This window comes from Mya arenaria, chromosome 8, assembly GCF_026914265.1.
Source record: "Mya arenaria isolate MELC-2E11 chromosome 8, ASM2691426v1".
In the NCBI taxonomy this organism is placed as follows: Eukaryota; Metazoa; Mollusca; class Bivalvia; order Myida; family Myidae; genus Mya; species Mya arenaria.
This window is the reverse complement of record NC_069129.1, coordinates 14,820,022-14,840,529: the sequence shown is the minus strand read 5'-3', so window position 1 is coordinate 14,840,529 and position 20,508 is coordinate 14,820,022. Positions and strand designations below refer to the sequence as shown.

The following is a 20,508-nucleotide window of genomic DNA, read 5'->3' as shown; positions in this document are numbered from 1 at the left end:
AACCATCTATTTTTCGTATTATTATGGAAGGGGGCGTACGTTCTTTGTGGCTCTTCCAAAGTGTGCCCCTCTTACGCAATAATCCTGAATTTACCCCTGAAGGCAATTTATTAGGGATGTTAATATTTATGCAAAAAGCTACAGAAACAAGCCCAGAAGCAAAAAGTTTAAACATAAAACCGGTTTAGTGGCACTGGGCAAACGCCAAAGACATAAAACACAAAATCACAAACAAGAAACATAGAACAGCACAAAGCTCTACAAACAGCACAGTGCATACATACTATATACATATAAAAATAATTGGTATGTTTATTAAGAATTGTTAGGTACCGCCTTGAAACGGTCAGTAAAATGTAAAATTACTGGGGTTTAAACCAGTTTATATGCACAAACCTCACTCTTATCCCAGCAATCCTTAATAAAGATAAACGCAAAAGGTAAATCTTATCAAAGTATGCATTTACTTGATGAAACTTATCAATAAAACAAATAATAATAAACGTAAAGGTAAACCCCAAGTACTTCTATGATTAGAGATCCCAACTTTATCTGCAGACGGAGGGAAACAATTCAGAGCACCTAATGCAAACACTTTATAAAGATACGATGCAGTCATCGTTAGAAACCAAAACCCTCCCACACAGTCTGCCTTATAAAATAAAAGGTTTAAAACTGTGTGATCATAGAGTTTCATAATAAATTGTACTAAACCTGGGAACAAATAAAGAAAAACATTATAAAAAATAAAAGCGACTTGTATTTGCTAATCTCTCCTTCCAAATGATTTGAAAATGTAAAAACCTTAGAAACTGACGGCTGGAATTCTTCAACAAATGTTGATATAAAATCAAATTTTATCTTTAAAGCCCTAGATTTAAAAAATTGTTATTAACGGGTTTCAACGAAATGATGTTACATGATAAGTGGATTGACATATCATGTGATGTTACCTATGTATTCAAAAAGGTTTAACATATCCTGGTCAGCTTATGAGCTTGTCCTAGTGGGCAAATACATTTGGTATCAAGTTTTTCTACTTTACTTGATTGTACCGGCGCTGGTACACTCCCCACTACAGGTATTTGTTTATCATTATACTGTTAGTGTTTTCAGATGCATTTCTTAGAAGACTCATTTTGGTGACAAAACATGAGCGAGTCCCATTTAACGATTACTCTAAATTAACCAGAAATCCGAACCCCAAATACGATAATTCTCTGAAAAATCTTAATTTATCTATTCAACGACCGAAAGTAATTATACTGTAATATGTAAATGTTTAACAACATGTATATTTGCTCTTTGTTTTAAATCAAATCTGACGAAAGGACACATTTTACAATCATTAAAGGCTTAAAAACTTATTTGATATATTAGTTTCGGCAAATCATAAACACATGATTGAACTGTAAACAAAGGAAGTCACCAGGCATACAAACTTCTGTGTGTCGAATTCCTGAAAACACTATCACTGCCTCTTGAAAAATAATCAAACATAACAATACTGATTTGATTAAGGTGGTAACTTCAATTGGAAAATGGCAAACTGTGGCTGAGTTTAGCACACCCAAATGTCCATAATAACCTACATCAAATCAGTAACGGGTCCAGGGGTACCGGACGTGCGCCTCCTCTTAAATCGTCCAAATTTATTTTTTATTCACTTTTAAAGAAAAAGTAATAACATACAATAACAATTTCTGATGGGAAACCATGCCAACACTTACAACAAACTAAATTTCGATTCTAATAGAGACGCTCCAGTCATAAGGATACGCCCTTAAGTAACACCCACACTAACGTCAAATCCTAGAACGACCGCTGATTTTTATAAAAATACAAGCTACTTTGCATGTAATTTTTCTGTAACAATGCTCTGTTTTCATTGGTTAATGTGACAGATTGCAAATCAATGATAACACAAAAATGTTCATTTCATATCACTTTTTTCCTGTTTTCTTCTGTTGAAGCCTCTTGCATGAACCACTTGGCCTTTTAACGAGGTCTTTAATTTTTCATTGCTGCATTTTGATTCTGACAGGCTTCTTTATTCAATCAGTAATCTTCCTAAAATATAACTTGAAAATATCAACGTTCATTTTAATCTTCTTAAAAGTGTTCAATACATTTTTTACAATAATTATTGTTTAGCTGTTGACTAGCTCATGCACAATTCTAGCGACATGCCAATTGGCTGCATTGTTTCTTGGGCAATATTTAAGAGATTTTGAGTAGCATATCCAAGCAAGATCCAGTCGGTTTTCAAGTTCATAGCAGTTGCCCAGCATGTTTAAGGCTGTCTCTATGTGACCATGGCCTTGACTCTCCGTAAATATATATTGGCGAAGATTTGCTCCGGCTGCATATTTCCTATAATGCATGTTCAGTTGCCTGTATATAAGGAATTGCAGATAGTAGAGAAAGGGGATACAGTCAATCACGACATGATCCATCCAATGATAATGATCTGCTGGGCGTCTCTCTTGTTTGTCCTTATCTCCAACAGTTCTGAACATTTCATACACGAGATGTTCTGGTACACAGCATCTTTCTTGCGGCATGAAGTTAACACATATGGCAGTAAACTTCTGTAGTGTGTCTTCATAAGAGGAACGTTCAGCCTTGTCTAAGAACTTACTGCTCGGTGTTACGCAAATTCTTCCAACACATTTGCATAATTGCCACACTTCTGGCCCCAGCAGTCCCTCACAGAACACCAGACAGTCTGCTGCTGCATCATACTGCCCATTGCAGTACAACATGGAGGCATACTTTAGTCTACTAGACAGAAGGTCAGAGTCAAAAGACAGAAGGTACAGGTCGAGAATGTTCTGTGTTATTGATTGTCCTATGTGAATACACCTTGAAGCCTGGAGAGAGGCAAGGGATCCGTACCACAAAGGCATGATCACTGTAGTTATTTCTCGTTCGAAGTCTGTCCCATGTTGTGACATTTGTTGTAAAGTGTGGAGCTGTTCTGTTATGAGTGAATTGAGCTCCTCCAATGTGTACAACGACCACTTAGCTATGGTATCTTCATGCCTTATGATTAAATCATTGTATTCTTTAATCAGATCTGCTAGGATCAGTTGATTGTTTTTATTCCGTTCGTTACTTTCGAAAACAAGGCTTCTGCTTATACCCAGCATCTTGACTCCCAGTAAATCCATGTCTATCTGTGGAATGTAGGGCATATTGGATTCCATCAAGGAGGAAAGTATTGCGGACAATATCGGGAGTTCATGTTTGAATAGTTTCTCTGTAAGAAGATTCACTCCAGCTATAGTGTAGTGTGGGCAGTGTTTCAACTTCAGCCACCTGCGAAGTGTCGTCAGGCAGTAAATCACACACTGTACTAGGTTTTCCTCTCTCCATATCTCTGGTGGATAGGTCTCTAATGTGAACAGCATTGCAGTCTTCATGTGAAACGTACTGAGACGGTCTCCAACAACAGGCTTTAAGAAAGTTTTTCTCAAGATTTTAATGAATACATATGTCTTGTACTGCACAATGTTCATGTCAAACATCAGCAATCTTTCCATCATTGATGTAGAAAACCTCCATTCCCAGTTTGACTGTGGATAATATGGGTTATTTGGGTTGACATGAAGTGCAGTAGACCGACACCTGGTTGGTCTTGAAGGAGACGCCGAATATCCGTGTGGCACCAGAAACACCCCAGTTTGTCTTACCCTGGCCAGTGTGTCAGGTCTGGGCCAATGTCCGGGCCGGGGTCTGTTGAAAAGAAACTGACACTCCTTTGGTAGACTGCCACAATGATGGGCAAAAACTACATCTGAATTTTCATCCCAGCTTCTGGATGGTCCATGTTGCACAACTTCACCTATTGGGCTAAATTGTCTGATACTTTCTCTGGCTTCCACCTGTGAATTCGTATGCAGCACTCTGCCTTCATTGTCTATTACATCACTGGGAAATATGAGCTGTGTCCATGGTGATTGAATGTCGGGTCTCAGCCATTGAAGCCAGCAGTGCTGGGGTGGTAACTGATCTGAATTGACAACAAGGAGTTGTACCTTTCTCTCCTGCCACTCATCCAAGTCCAATATGACGGGGAAATCAAGGCAGACCAATGCATCAAGGTCTGATTGCATGCCAGGCGTTGTAGTTCCCTCACTCTGGCTGCCAAAATGATAGTATTTAACGTTTTTACCCAATAATGATATACTGATTGTCAACCTTGTCTCCCGCATCAGCCACGTCCTCCTTCTCCTGGCGATTATGAACCTGTTCACCCCGATGTCCTCCAACACCAGGGACAATCGTAGAGACAGCGCATGTTCCGCTTGTTGTTCCATCTTAAAAGATTTAAGTTAAAAATAGCATTGTTTTATATAATTGATATGTGCTTCTTTTATTGCATGTACATCACAGTATAAGTTTTAGCATGTGTTTCTTTATTTTTCATTGCATGTATGTGCTCGAAAATCAAGTCTATAACGCATTTGTTGTACATAATCTAATTATTTGTGTTTTGAAGATTATTTTCTATGATATCTTCCTTATTTTTATCATGTTTTAGACGTGTGTGTTAGTAGGGTGTTTTCTTTCGTTTGTTTACACTGCTGTTTTATTTCTTGATGAAGACCGTATAGCAAATTTGTTGTGTTTCAAAATTTAGTGTATTCAAGATATACGTTTATTAAAATCATTGTAATTAAATGAAATAATTAAACACATTATCATTTATATTATAATAATTTTGATAATTATTATATTTATGTCGATAAAGGTGTCAATATATGTGTGACTGTCCTACTTACTCAGCCAATTGATTTTAATGAAATATCTTGTTAGCATTTAGGTACATATTGATGTTTTGTTAGGTATTGATTTGTTAAATTAATGTATTATATTCATGTTTTTTTTATGTTTTCGTATTATATTTTAACACGTACCATTTACCACTTACACAAATTTATGCTGACATTTTCATTTCAACAATTGAATGTAAAAAGCAGTGATAAAAAACTTAATACAGTAAATGAATCTGAACCATATAATCCATATCCATTTAATACAATACATTGTACATTGACAGCATATACTTTATTACTGTAATATAATAAATATGTTGTCCATTGCTTGATCAAAACCACATTTGATTGTAACTATAACCAATGCATACATGAACAAAATCTTCTATTTCATACATCTTTTGATAGAATAATACACCAGATGCCATGAGCTTATTTTTAAAAACAGAAATTTAGATCAGTGTTACATTTACCTCAAATTGGCTGAAAGAAAAACAACTAATTACTTAAAGGGTTTTTGCTTGTTAAGACCGGTAACAAAATATTTGTGATTATATTCACTTAAGGTGCATGTTATTTCATTGAATTAAACACCAGACTTATTACGCAAATGACATCTGAAGGATAACTGTATGAAAAGCATTTATAATAATATATTAAACTTATAACAATTTGCTCTTGAAAGAATGTTTTTCCTATCATAGTATAAACATATGATATAAAATTGTAATTAATAGTTAAATCAACCACCTAAAATTATATGTTATTTCGCCATTGTTTACTTCATTATTGCATAAGTGAGACGTCACTTCAGCAATGATATACGGCGATACAAAGTTCAGCTTTTCTTTTTAACAAAGGTATGTTGTCAGTTACACTTTCTTAAGAACAAATACTCAATTGCAGAAGATACTGCTAATTTTAAATAGCAAGAACTATTTTTTTGTAACCGTAAATATAAGTTTTGATCGTTTTTTTCTTGTGTTTATGCTGTATGAACGCATTAGTGTAAGCGAGCAAATGACCAAGAAGTGCTAGTGTGCATCGTGCCCTTCTGTGTTCATAAAGTATAAATGCAAGAAAAAATAAAATCAATCCTTAATTTGTAAAAATAGTGAATGCATTTGTTGAAACACATTATACTATGAACTACAACGTCGATAATGCAAGAATTGAAATATATATGAAAAATTTAAACTTAAGTGAAGAGTAAGAAAAATGGTTTTGGGCGGGCGTTTGTATGGGCTGGTGGGTGTTTAAGACTTTTAATATCATTAAGTCAATAATTTGTATCAAATTGTTAGGAACATTTTCAGAAATACCCGTCTACATGTAGTTTTGAGCATTTGTGAATATATGTCAAAGTAAGGTCCCTGGGTCAAATCAATAGTTTTTAGTTAAAGTGTTCTGACACTTTGTCCTAATACTTTTCTGCAAATTGTCTTCAACATGTGTGTATGTGTGTGTGCGTGCGTGCGTGCGTGCGTGCGTGCGTGCGTGCGTGCGTGTGTGTGCATGTATGTGTGTGTGTTTTCAAGAACTAGGTCACAAGGCCAAATCTCAGGAAATATTTTGTCCATCTCAAACATTTATATTTTTTCGTCAAGTCGTAAAATGTAATCCAATTCTTATAAATCGCACTGAATACTCGTCTACATGATGTCTTGAACATTTGTGAATATTGGTTACCTGACCACAAGTCACTAGGTCAAATCATAGAAAGTTTTTACCTCATATTATATTTTTTTCTTGAAACTCTGACATTTTTTCTGCAGGATATCTAAGTCAAATAAAACAGAATTTTATCAAAAATACAGTTTTTTTCTGTAAGATATTTAAAACAAATTCTTTGGTTAATTTATGTTCACGCATACTTACGCACGCATGCTTCTGCGCGCATATGCTATTGTCATGTCAGCACCACAGTCAATAAATGTATTTTCATGATCTTTATATTTTGGCCTTTTTGTGACTTACTTTTTTCTGTTCTAGTTTAAAATTCAAAATTTGATTAACTTTTTAAAACATTTATGTGCATAAAATAAATAAATGATTGAGTGTATAATCTGGGGTCAAAAACTAGGTCCCTGGGACTTATCCTTGAGGAAAAGCTGTGTTTATTTTTCCTCACTGAAATAAAATAGTTTCTGTTGATCTTAATGAAATCTGATCAGGTTGTTTGTATGAACAATATCTACAAATATTTGTTCCCTTGTTAAAAAAACCCAGCTTAAATCTTAGGGTTGCCATATCGCATCTTCATATAAAACATCCAGCTTTAATGCGGGGTTGCTGTATTAGTGTATGGTAAAAATGAGTTCCAGATCTCCAAATCATATTGTCCTACTTGTATTACAGGCTGTAAACTCTTATAGTGGAGGAAAGGGGCGTATATTGAGAGACAGGAGGAAGACGATGTCCTACAGAAACCACAAGTGGAAAAATACTGTCTAGCCCAGTAAGCCTCCTTCGATAGACGGTAAGTCACAATTGTAAAAATGATCGGGTAGGTCTCTATTGTAAGGATGGACAGTGTAGTCACTTATGTATTCATGGAGAGGTATGTCACTATTGTAAACATGGAGAGATAGAGCACTTTTGTAAGCATGGAAAGATGGGTCACTATTGTAAGCATGGAGAGGGAGGTCCCTATTGTAAGCATGGAGAGGTAGGCCAGTATTTCCAGCATGGAGAGGTAGGTCACTGTTGTTAGCATGGAGAGGAAGGTCCCTATAGTAAGCATGGAGAGGTAAGCACTAATGTAAGCACGAATTGGTAGGACACTATTGTAAGCATGGAGAGGTAGATCACTGTTGTAAGCATGGAGACGTTGGTCCTTATTTCAAGCATGGAGAGGTTTGTCACTATTATAAGCATGGCGTGGTAAGTACCTATTGTAACCATGAAGAGGTATGTCCCTATTGAAAGCATGAAGAGGTAGGCCCCTATTGTAAGCAAGGAGAGGTAGGCCACTATTGTAAACATGTAGAGGTAGGTCCCTATTGTACGCATGGAGATGTAGGTCACAATCGTAAGCATGGTGAAGGAAGTCACTTATGTAAGCAAAAAGAGGTAGGTCCCTATTGTAAGCATAGAGTTGATGGCCACTATTGTAAGCATGGAGCTATAGGTCACTAGTGTTAGCATGGAGAGGTAGGTCCCTATTGTAAGCATGGCACGGTAGGTCCCTATTATTGTAAGCATTGAGAGGTAGGTCACTATTGTAAGCATGGAGAGGGAAGCCACTCATGTAAGCATTAAGAGGTAGGTCCCTTTTTGTAACCATGGAGTTGTTAGCGACTATTGTAAGCATGCAGATGAAGGTCATTATTGTAAGCATGGAGACGAAGGTCACTATTGTAAGCATGGAAAGGTAGTTATCAAATGCTAGCGTAGGGAAGCAGGTCACTATTGTAAGCACGGAGAGGTAGTCCACTACTGTAGGCATGGAAAGGTAGCTCCCTATTGTGAGCATTGAGAGTAAGGCATCTATTAAAAGCATGGAGGGGGAATACATTTATGTTATTATAGAGAGGTGAGTCCCTATTGTAAGCATGGCGAGGTAGGTCACTAAAATAAGCGTGGAGAGGTAGGTCCCCATTGTAAGCATGGAGAGGATGGTCACTATTGTAAGCATGGAGAGTTAGGTCATTATTGTAAGCATGGAGAGGTAAGCCACTTTTATTAGCATGGAGAGGTAGGTCCCTATTGTAAGCATTGAGAGGTAGGTCACTATTGTAAGCATGGAGGGGGAAGTCACTAATGTAAGCATGGAGAGGTAGGTCCCTATTGTAAGCATGGAGTTGTAAGCGACTATTGTAAACATGGAGAGGTCGGTCCCTATTGCTAGCGTGGAGAAGCAGGTCGCTATTGTAATTATGGAAAGGGAAGTCACTTATGTAAGCATAGAAAGGTAGGTCTTTATTGTAAACATCGAGTGGTAGGCCACTATTGAAATTATGGAGAGGTATATCACTATTGTAAGATTTTGAGATTGGTATCTATTGCTAGCGTGGAGAAGCAGGGCACTATTGTAAGCATGGAAAAGTAGCCCACTAATGTAAGCATAGCAAGGTAATTCCGTATTGTAAGCAGTGAGAGGTAGGCCACTATTATAAGCATGGATAGGGAAGACACTTATGAAATTATAGAGAAGAAGATCCCTGTTGTCAGCATGGCGAGGAAGGTCACTGCTTTATGCATGGAGATGAAGGACACTATTGTAAGCATGGAGAGGTAGGTCCCCATTGTAAACATAGAGAAGTAGGTCACTATTTTAAGCATGGAGAGGGAAGTCACTTATGTAAGAAGGGAGTTGTAAGCGACTATTGTAAGCATGTAGATGTAGGTCACTAGTGTAAGCATGAAGAGGTAGGTCAATATTGTAAGCATGAAGAGGTAGGTTCGTATTGTTAGCATGGAGAGTTAGGCCACTATTGTAAGCATAGAGACGTAGATCCCAATTGTAAGTATGGAGAGGCAGGCAGCTGGTGTAAGAATGAAGAGGAAGGTCCCTTTTGAAAGCATAGAGGGATAGTCGCTATCGTTAGCAAGATGGAGTATGCCACTATTGTAAGCATGGAGCGGTATGTAGCTTGTGTTAAAATGAAGAGGTAGGTCCCTTTTGTAAGCATGGAGAGGTAGGTCATTTGTGAAAAACTAGAGAGGTAGGTCCCTATTGTAAGCGTGGAGATGTATGTTACATGTGTAAGAATAAAGAGGTAGGTCCCTTTTGTAAGTTTTGATAGGTAGGCAACTTTTGTAAGCAGGGAGAGGTAGTTTACTATTGTAACAAGGGGAAGAAGGTTACTATGTTAGCAGGGAGGGGTAGGTCACTATTGTAAGCAGGGAAAAGTAGGTCACTATTGTAGTCTGGAGCGATATGTTACTAATGTACACATGGAGGGGAAAGCAAATATTGTAAGCATGGAGAGGTTGGTCACGATTGTAAGCATGGAGAGGTAGGTCACTATTTTAAGCATTGGGATATTAGGTCACTTTTGCTATCACGTAGAGGTAGTTCACATTTTTAGGGATATAGAGAAAGGTCATCACTGCAAGCATGGAGAGCAAGGTCATTATTGTTAGCATGAAGAGGTATTTTACTTTTGTAAGTATGTATAGGAAGGTCACTTTGATAAGCTTGGAAAGGTATGTTACTTTAATTAGCATTGAGAAATTTGCCATTTTAGTAATCATGGAGATGTATGTCTCTATTATAAGCATGAAGAGGTAGGTTACTATTGTAAGCATGGAGATGTAGGTCATTATTGTAAGCATGCAGGGATCGGTTACAAGTGTAAGAATGGAGAGCTAGGTCACTATTGTAAGCATGAATTGGTAGGTCACTATTGTAAGCATTGAGACGTAGGTCACTATTGTAATCATGGAAAGCTAGGTCCCTATTTTAAGTGTGGAAAGGTATGTTACTATTGTAAACATGGAGAGGTAAGGCCACTATTGTAAGCATGGAGAGGTAGGTCACTGTTGTCATCATGGAGAGGAAGTTGACTATTCTCAGCATGAATAGGTAGATCATTCTTGTAAGCATTGAGAGGTAGGTCCCTAGTGTACGCATGAAGAGATAGGTCACTATTTAAAGCAGGGAGAGGTAGGTCACTAGTGTATGCATGAATTGGTAGGTCACTATTGTAAGCATGGGAGAGAACGGTAACTTTTTTAAGCAGGAATTGGTAAGTCAAAAGCATGTAGAGGAAAGTCACTATTGTAAAGCCTGAACAGGAAGGTCACTAGTATATGCATGGAAAAATAAGTTACTATTGTAAGCATATAGAGGTATGATTTCTTTAAGCTAGGAAAGGTAAGTTACTTTTGTTATTATGGAGAGGTAATTTACAATTGCAAGCATGTATATGTATGTCACAATTGTAAGCATGTAGATGTATATCACTATTGTATGCATGGTGATGTATGTCACTATTGTATGCATGGAGAGGTAGGTCACTATTATATGCATGGAAAAGTAGAATGCAAGCATCGAGAAGTTGGTCAAGATTGTAAGCATGGAGAGGTAGGTCCTGATGGTATGCATTACGTATTAGGTCACAATTGATAGCATGCGTTGGTAGGATACGACTGTAAACATTTAAGGTTGGTTACCATGTAAAGCATGGAGAAATATGTCACTATTGTAAGCAGTAATAGGTAGATTACCATAGGAAGCATGGAGATGAAGGTCACTTTTGTAAGGAAGGATAAGTAGGGTGCTATAATGTGTTTTGAGAGAAAGGTCACTATTTTTTGCATGTGTATGTATGTCACTAATGTAAGCATGGAGAAGTAGGTTACTTTTTTTAGCATTGAGAGTTAGGTTACTATCGTAGGCATAAAGATTTAGGTCACTGCTGTAACCAAGTAGAGTTAGGCAACTATTGAAAGCATACATTAAAACGTCACTATATAAGTATGAAGAGGAAGGTCACCATTGAATTCATGGAGAGGAAGGTCACTATTATAAGCATGGCGAAGTAGGTTACTATTGCAAGCATGAATTGGTAGGTCACTATTATAAGCATGAAGAGGTGGGTCACTATTGTAAGCATGAAGTGGTAGGTCACTACTATATGCATGAGGAACTTTGTTAAAAAGTGAGAGGTAGGTTTCTATTGTAAGCAATGAGAAGTAGGTTATTATTGTAAGCATGGAGAGGTAGGTCACTATTAAAAGCATGAATAGGTAGGTCACCATTGTAATCATGTAGGTAGTTTATTATACTATGCATGGAGAAGTAGATTACTATTGTAAGCATATAGATGTAGGTTACTTTTTTAAGCTGTGAGAGTTAGGTCATTATTGTAAACATGGAGAGGTTGATCGAGATTGTAGGCATGGAGTAGTAGGTTTCTATTATAAGCATGGAGAGATATGTCAAGATTTTAAGCATGGATATGTATGTCACTATTGTATAAATGGAGATGTAGGTCACAATCGTAAGCATCGAGAATTTGTCAAGATTGTAAGCATGAAGAGGTATGTCCTGATGATATGCATGAAGTGGTAGGGTACAATTGATAGCATGGGTTGTTAGAATACTATTGTTAACATTGAAAGGTAGGTTAACATTAAAAGCATTATGAAGAGGTATATCACTTTAGTAAGCATGGTAGGTTACCATAGGAAATACAGAGAAGTAGGTAACTTATTTAAGCTGGGAGAGGTAGTCACTTTTTTTAAAATTAAGAGGTAGGTTTCTATTGTAAGCATTTAGAAGTAGGTTATTATTGTAAGCATAAAGAGGTAGGTCACTATTGTAAGCACTTAGGGGTAGAGCACTGTTGTAAGCACTGAGAGGTAGGACACTATTGTAAGCACTGAGAGGTAGGGCACTTTTGTAAGCAAGGAGAGGTTGGGCACTTTTGCAAGCACCGAGAGGTAGGGGACTTTTGTAAGCACTGAGAGGTAAGTCACTATTGTAAGCACTTAGAGGTAGGTCACTACTATAAGCACTTAGAGGTAGGTCACTATTTTAAGCGCTTAGAGGTAGCTCACTAGTTTGAGCACTTATATATATGTCACTTTTGTAAGCACTTAGAGGAAGGTCCATATTGTAAGCACTTAGAGGTTGGTCACTATTGTAAGCTCTTAAAGGTAGGTATCTTTTGTAAAGATAAAGGGGTAGGTCTCTAATTTAAGCACTGATATGTAGGTCAGTATTGTAAGCATTAAGAGGTAGGTCACTATTGGAAGCACTGAAAGGTGGGTAACTATTGTAAGCATGGAGAGGAATGGAACTTTTGTAAGGATGGAGAGTTAGGTCGCTATTGTAGAATTGGAGGGGTAGTCAGTATTGTAAGCATATAAGTCATTTGTGAAATTTCATATGTTTTTTTCTTATATCATATTGTAATGAGGCAAGTTTTGTTGAAATATTCTGAAAATTTATAAGAAACTGCATATGCTTATGTCAGACTTCAAAATACACAGTGATAAAGCTTATTTCAGACTGTTAAAATTACACCGAAGAAAGCTTATATCAGACTTACAAAATAAATGATAGGGAAACTTATGTCAGACTGTACAAATACACCTTGAGGAAGCTTTAGGCAATCTACAAAATACACAGTGAGACAGCTTTTGTCAGAATTCTAAATATACATTGAAAACGCTTATGTCAGACAGTACGAAATACACCATAAGAAAGCTTATGTCAGACTTAACAAAATACACTGTGGGACAGCTTTTGTCAGCCTTTAAAATTCACCCTTATAAAGCATATGTAAAAAATAAACTGTGAGATAGCTTATGTCAGACTTTAAAAAAACATAAGAAAGGTTATGTCAGAATACAAAATTCAACATAGGAAATTTTTTACATACTACAAAATACACAGTGAGATGGCTTATGTTAGACTGTACAAAATACACCGTCAAAGAAAACTTTTTGAAGACTAAAGAATATACAGAGAAACAGTTTATGTCAGAATATAAAATATATTTTGAGAAAGTCTTTGTCAGACTATAAAATACACCATGAGAAAGCTAATGTCAGGCGGCACAAAATGTAATGTGAAGAAGTTTATTTAAGGATATAAAAATACAAAGTGAGAAAATGTTTGTCAGAATGTACAAAATACCCCGTGAAAAAGCATATGTGAGGTTGTACAAAAAACACGGTGAGAAAGCTACCGTCAGACGTACAAAAATCACTGGTATAAAGCATATACATACATATATATATATATATATATGCCGGGACCTTGAACAGAATAACACCCCATATCTTCCCTGTTAACAGGTTGTTTAAGTTCCTGATGTACCTAGGTCAGAGCCTTGTACAGAATGTTATCCCAAACCATTCCTGTTTACTGGTTGTAATAGTACCTGATGTACACATGTCGGGGTATAGTAAAGAAAAACATCCTTAAGCTTCCCTGTTAACAGGTTGTTAAAAAAAACATGACGTACCCAGGTCTAAGCCGTGTTCTGAATTTCATACCGAACCTTCCCTTACGCGCGTCGTTTAAGTAACTGATGTACCCAGGTCGGGTCCTTGGTCAGAACAATTTCCAATACCTTCCAAGTATTTTTAGTACCTGATATACCCTGGCCGGTGCCTTGTTCATAATTGCATCCCACTGTGACTTACCCTGTTCACAGGTTGTTTATGTATATGATTTTCACATGTCGTAGCCTTGTAAATAATACCATCCTCTATATTCCCTATCTTTATCGTCCACATGTTTAAGTACCTGATGAATGCAAGCCGGGGCCTTGTACATAATTACATCCTATATTCTCCCTGTTTACTGGTTGTTTAAGTATCTGATGTACGCAGGTCGGGGCTTTGTAGTAAGTAAAGTATGCCAATATTAAAATATTTTCTAAAATATAAAAACACAGAAATTAGACCTGTTAAATCATAGATTTATAGCTTGCTTGCTTTTCAAAGGGAAGGGTCAAGGCAACATATTTTTGAAGTTAGTTGCTTAGATGTGCAAAACATTAACATTGGTCATAATTTCAAACTGTTCCGAGATATTCAAAAGACTCTTTGTATGCATGTTTCAAGAGACAATACACACCTGTAGAGCAAGGCCCCTTTCTTGGGCTCCAATGATTGTCTAGTTATGAACTTGTTCGACTGGCAAGAATTCCATTCGTATGCCATTCAATGTGATATGGAATAAACCGGGTATACCTTTCTAATTGTCAATGACATTTTAGCTTGTTATCGTTAAAGACCGGTTCTAAATGATAGCAACAGCAGTTGATATTTCACTTTACCTATACCTTTCTGAAATTTCACACCCAATGAGAAGAATTGCCAAACTGTTAAAATAAAGGTGTGGAGATGTTCTTAATTAAATGTCTTGATAAACGATCAATTAAATACTACAAGGAAACACGCATTATAAGATGTAAAAGAATATAAATTATCAGAGATGATTTAAGATTTCAGTACTTTATCAACTAACCTTTCCCCTGTAGAACAGCTCTACTTAATTATGGCTACATCCAAATCTATTGAAACTTATAATAAAAGGACGGGTCAACTTTATGACCCTCATAAATTTTGAATTTCTTATCTACCTTAATCCGGGCATGCGTCCAATAGATAAATAAGTGTTAAACTAGCGTATCTTAACGCTACTATTGCACTGGAGTGTGTTAAGGTCATTTCTATAACTTGTAAGCACTTTTTTTCTTGCTTAACGTCCGACTTTATAACTGAGTGTGTTTTACGTCTATTTCACTGACAGAGCCATATCCAGTGGTGTCAACTACGAGTTCACCTACAGGCTCAAAAAGCTCAATTCTCATGACATTTGGTTAATTTATATACTCGCATACTTACGCACACATGCTTCTGCGCACACATGCAATTGTCATTTTGGCGCCACTGTCAACGAGTGTATTTTAAGGATCTTTGTATGTTGGTCCTTTTGTGACTTGCTTTAAGGGTACATGCAATGTTTGTTGCAGAAATGTCAGGCTACACTCAATTCTGGTTTTATATGGATGTTAACATACACAATTATTTACACTTTAAATGTTTGCATTGTATCTTAGACTATTGTTAGTAGGATTCATCTTTGGAAAAGATAAGTCATTAGGTAAAATTAGCCGAAATTTGATTTTCTGTTCTAGTTTTAAATTCAAAATTTAATTAACTTTTAAAAACATTTATGTGCATGAAATTTAAAGATGATTAAGTGTATCATCTTGGGTCAACATCTAGGCCCCTGGAACATATCTTTAAAGAAAAGCTGTAAAGTGTTTATTTTTCCTCACAGAAATGAAATAGTTTCTGCTGATCTTAATGAAATCTAATAAGGTTGTTTGTATGAACATTATCTATAAATATGGGTCATCTTTGTTAAAAAACTAGCTTAAATCTTAGGTTTGCAATATCGCATCTTCGAATAAAAAATCCAGCTTTAATGCGGGGTTGCTGTATTGGTGTATTATATTAAAAATGAGTCCCAGATCTCAAAATCATATTGTCCTGCTTATATTACAGGCCGTAATCTCTAATGGTGGAGGAAAGGAGCGTATATTGAGAGACAGGAGGAATAAGATGTCCTACAGAAACCACAACTGTAACAATACTTCTCCAGTTAGCTTCCTTTTATTGTAGGTAAAAATGATCGGGTAGGTGACTTTTGTTAGGATGTTAAGGGAGGTCACTTATGTAATCATGGAGAGGTATGCCACTTTTGTTAGCATGGAGAGGTAGGCAACTATTGCAAGCATGGAGAGGTAGGCCACTATTGTAAGCATGGAGAGGTAGGTCCCTTTTGTAAGCATAGAGAGGTAGGCCAATATTGTAAGCATGGAGAGGTAGGTCACTCTTGTAAGCATGGAGAGGAAGGTCCCTATTTTAAGCATGGAAAGATAGGTCACTATTGTTAGCATGGAGAGAACGAACACTATTGTAAGCATGGGGAGGTAGGTCACTATTATAAGCATGGAGAGGTAGGTGCCTATTGTAAGCATGGAGAGGAAGGTTCCTATTGTAAGCATGAAGAGGTAGGTAACTATTGTAAGCATGGAAAGGTTGGCCACTATTGTAAGCATGGAGAGGTAGGTCCCTCTTGTAGGCATGAAGAGGTAGGGAACTGTTGTAAGCATGGAGAGGGAAGTCACTTATGTAAGCATGGAGAGGTACGGCCCTATTGTAAGCATGGAGAGGTACTTTCCTATTTTAAGCATGAAGAGGCAGGGCACTATTTTTAAGCAAGGATCGAGAAGTAATTTATATAAGCATGGAGAGGTAGGTCCTTATTATAAGCATATAGAGGTATGTCACTATTGTAAACATGGAGAGGTATGTCCGAATTGTAACCATCAAGAGGTAGGTAACTATTGTAAGCATGGAGAGGTAGGACACTATTATAAACAAGAAAAGGTAGTTCCCTATTGTATGCATGGAGAGAAAGGTCCCCATTGTAAGCATGGAGAGGTAGGTCACTATTGTAAGCATGGAGAGGGAAGTCACTTAGGTAAGCATTGAGAGGAAGGTTCCTATTGTAAGCATGGAGTTGTAGGCCACTATTGTAAGCATGGGAGGTAGGTCACTATTGTAAGCATGGAGAGGTAAGTTCCTATTGTAAGCATGATGAGGTAGGTCACTATTGTAAGCATGGAGAGCGAAGTCACTTATGGTAACCTACCTCATCATGCTTACAATAGTGACATGTCTCTCAAATGATTTTCATGTAAACCTACCTTTAAATGTTAAAAATCGTATCCTACCAAACCATGCTATCAATTGTGACCTATCTCTTCATGCATACCATCAGGACCTACCACCCCAGGCTTACAATCTTGACCAACTTCTCGATGCTTCTCAATAGCGACATACATCTCCATCCTTACAATCGTGACCTACTTTTGCATGCATACACTAGTGACCTACCTCTCCATGCATACAATAGTGACATATATCTACATACTTACAATAGTGACATACATATCGTTGCTTACAAAAGTAACCTACCTCTCGATCCTAACAATAGTAACCTACCTTTTCTAGCTTTCAAAAGTATCCTACATCTATTTGCTAACAATTCTCCATGCATATAATAGTGACCTACCTTTTCATGCTTAAAACAGTGACCTACCTCTTCATGCTTTTAATAGTGACCTACCAATTCATGCTTACAATAGTGGCCGTCCTCTCCCATGTTCACAATAGTGACCTACCAATTCATGCTTACAATAGTGACCTACCTCTCCCTGACTTAAATAGTGACCAATCTCTTCATGCGTACAATAGAGGAAGGTCAGTATTGTAAGCATGTAAGTCATATGTAAAACTTCATATGTATTTTTTTCTTATATCATATGGTAATGAGGCAAGTTATGTTGAAATATTCTAATAGTCATATGAGATACTGCGTATGTTTTGTCATTTGACAAGGAGGCCTGAAGTATTCTGAAAATATATGAGAAATTGCATATGTTTTATCAAATGTCACTGATTCCAGTTTTATGGAAATATTTGAGAAACTCTATGAATGTTTTATCGTTCTGTAAACATGCACCAGACTGTACAAAAATCACTGTAAGAACATTAATGTCAGACTACAAAAATACTCAATGAGAATGTTTATGTCAAACTGTACAAAATACACCGTGAAAAAACTTCTGTCAGACTATAAAATACACAGTGAGAAAGCTTATGTCAGACTGTTTATATTGCACCGAAGAAAGCTTATGCCAGACTTACAAAATACAAGATAAGAACGCTTATGTCAGTCTGTACAAAATACACCGTAAGGAAGCTTTAGGCAGTCTACAAAATACTCAGTGAGACAGCTTTTGTCAGAATACGAAATATAAATTGAAAACGCCTATGTCAGACAGTACGAAATATACTTTAAGAAATCTTATGTCAGACTGTACAAAATACACTGTTAGACAGCTTTTGTCAGACTTTAAAATACACCCAAAGAAAGCTTATGTCAGCCTACAAAACACACCGCAAGAAAGCATTTGGCAAACTACAAGATGAGACAGCTTTGGTCATATTACAAACTACACAGTGAGGAAGACAGACTGTATAAACTACACCGTGAGAAAGCTTGTGTCAGAATGTAAAAAATAAACTGTAGTAAAGCTTTTGTCAGACTTCTAAATACACTGTGAGATAGCTTACGTCAGACTATAAAAACGTAAGAAAGCTTGTGTCAGAATGTAAATAATAAACTGTAGGAAAGTTTTTGTCAGACTACAAAATACACTGTGAGATAGCTTACGTCAGACTATAAAACCCCGTAAAAAAGCTTATGTCAGACTACAAAATTCAACATAGGAAAACTTTTGGCATACTACGAAATACACAGTGAGATAGCTTGTGTTAGACTGTACAAAATACGACGTTAGAAAACTCTTTGAATACTAAAGATTATTCTGAGAGACAGCTTATGTCAGAATATAAAACATACTTTGAGAAGGTATTGATCAGACTGTAAAATACACCATGAGAAAGCTAATGTCAGGCGGTACAAAATGTAATGTGAAGTTTATGTAAGGATATAAAGATACAGTGTGAGAAAATACTTGTCAGGATGTACAAAATACCCCGTGAAAAAGCATATGTGAGGTTGTACAAAAAACACGGTGAGAAAGCTTACGTCAGACGTACAAAAACACCATTAGAAAGCATTTGTCAGGTTGCATAAAATGCACGCTACTTTTTAAATTCATAACTTATTTTTCATGTTCTTAAGGGGACTGTACACCAGATTGGCACCAAAAAAAGTTATTTTCTGTAACGAATCTCAGGACAATTATTTAATAAAATGTTTAACTCTTTGATATCACAATTGTAAAAACAAATGTAAAAACAAATCGAGTCGGAGACCGGGTTCGAACCGGGGTCGCCAAAATTGCATACTAGTGTTGTATTCACAGTGCTATGAAGGCTTACCCCTATCAGTTGTCCTCGAATATTTCAGCTATATACCTAACTTGTTAATATCACGTGATAACATCGACTAGGCAATCATACATAAGGAATGAATTCTACTAGGTATAATACCTAGTATTTTTTTAATTGAAAAATACAAAAAAAAAATGCGAAAAAATAGATTAGTTGTAAACTATGTGGTACTGCAGTTAGTAAGTATCAATGCATTGTACACAACAATTCCAAGTTTATGTCAGTTTTCGACAATTTTCTTTTTTCTCGCTATTTCATCATACGGTGTACAGCTCCTTTAATATCTATATACATATATACTTAGTTTGAACTCATTTGTATTACAACGATGTGAAACAAATTATTCAACATTTTCTCAATCGCTCTTGATGACACAATAACTCGAAAATGTTGTCTTGTGTTGTGAATGGGAAGCGGGGTACCCGAAGAAACCCACTTGTCAAGTTTGTTGCCCAGAAACTAAGCTCAACACATGTACCCAGGCCGGAAATCGAGCCCGGGTCACCCAGGTGAGAAGCGAGTGTGCTAAACACTGCGCTAGCCTTACATTACATTTTCTGCTTTAGAATATATGTTTAATCTGCTTCAGTTTACATGTGTTAACATACCTTTCTCTTCCAACGTATGTATATCTACTTATTCAGACTGCATGAAGCCTACATGCCAGGTCAGGACTCAATTGGAATCCACCACTTCCCAACAGTTCTGAATATAGAAGCATAATCATTAGATGTTTTAACAAGTGACCTCACCAAACATGATTAAAACTCTTATCAAAATTGATAATTATCGGTCAATTAATAGTCTTGTTTGTTATTTGGGCCGTATGTGAAACAGTTCTAGAAACATTTTAACTGCATACTACTTAAAATAAGTAAAATTGGTATTTTACACTAAAAAGCTTGCATCATAATCTTAGATTCTCTTGTAAATTGATGTGTGCATGTATGTCACAAAATGTGGTCGCTGCACAAGAAGTTACTTACTGGTATACATTCCAAGCTTTTCACCAACCAGCACACATCTCACATATAATATCTCATTTCGTTTTCTTCGATTTTTTTTATTGTTTCAAAAATCGCACATTCATAACATTGTATAAAGTCCAAAATGTGACCAGTTAATATCATTAGTATCATATATCTATCATTATCAACGTCGCATTGTTGCACCATATCAGTCGCGTATTTTCATCTCGATATCTTATCACCTTGTACACACCTGAAATATATACGTTTCATGATTACAGATTTATTTGTGTTATCTAATCTATGTATGATGTTTATATTTGCAGGTGCATGAAACCTTGTGTCGGGCGATT

At 36.5% G+C, this 20,508-nt stretch overlaps 1 protein-coding gene across 1 annotated transcript; it reads right to left on the bottom strand.

The window, feature by feature from the left end:
* Positions 1-720: 720 nt before the first annotated feature.
* LOC128244710 (uncharacterized) lies at positions 721-20,278 on the bottom strand. The gene is made up of 3 exons (XM_052962756.1): positions 20,174-20,278; positions 19,796-19,892; positions 721-4,322 (listed from the first exon to the last, which is right to left on the bottom strand). Exon 3 carries the CDS (start codon positions 4,320-4,322, stop codon positions 2,151-2,153), a length of 2,172 nt encoding a protein of 723 aa, XP_052818716.1. The 5' UTR covers positions 19,796-19,892; positions 20,174-20,278; the 3' UTR covers positions 721-2,150.
* Between the last annotated feature and the right edge of the window lie 230 nt (positions 20,279-20,508).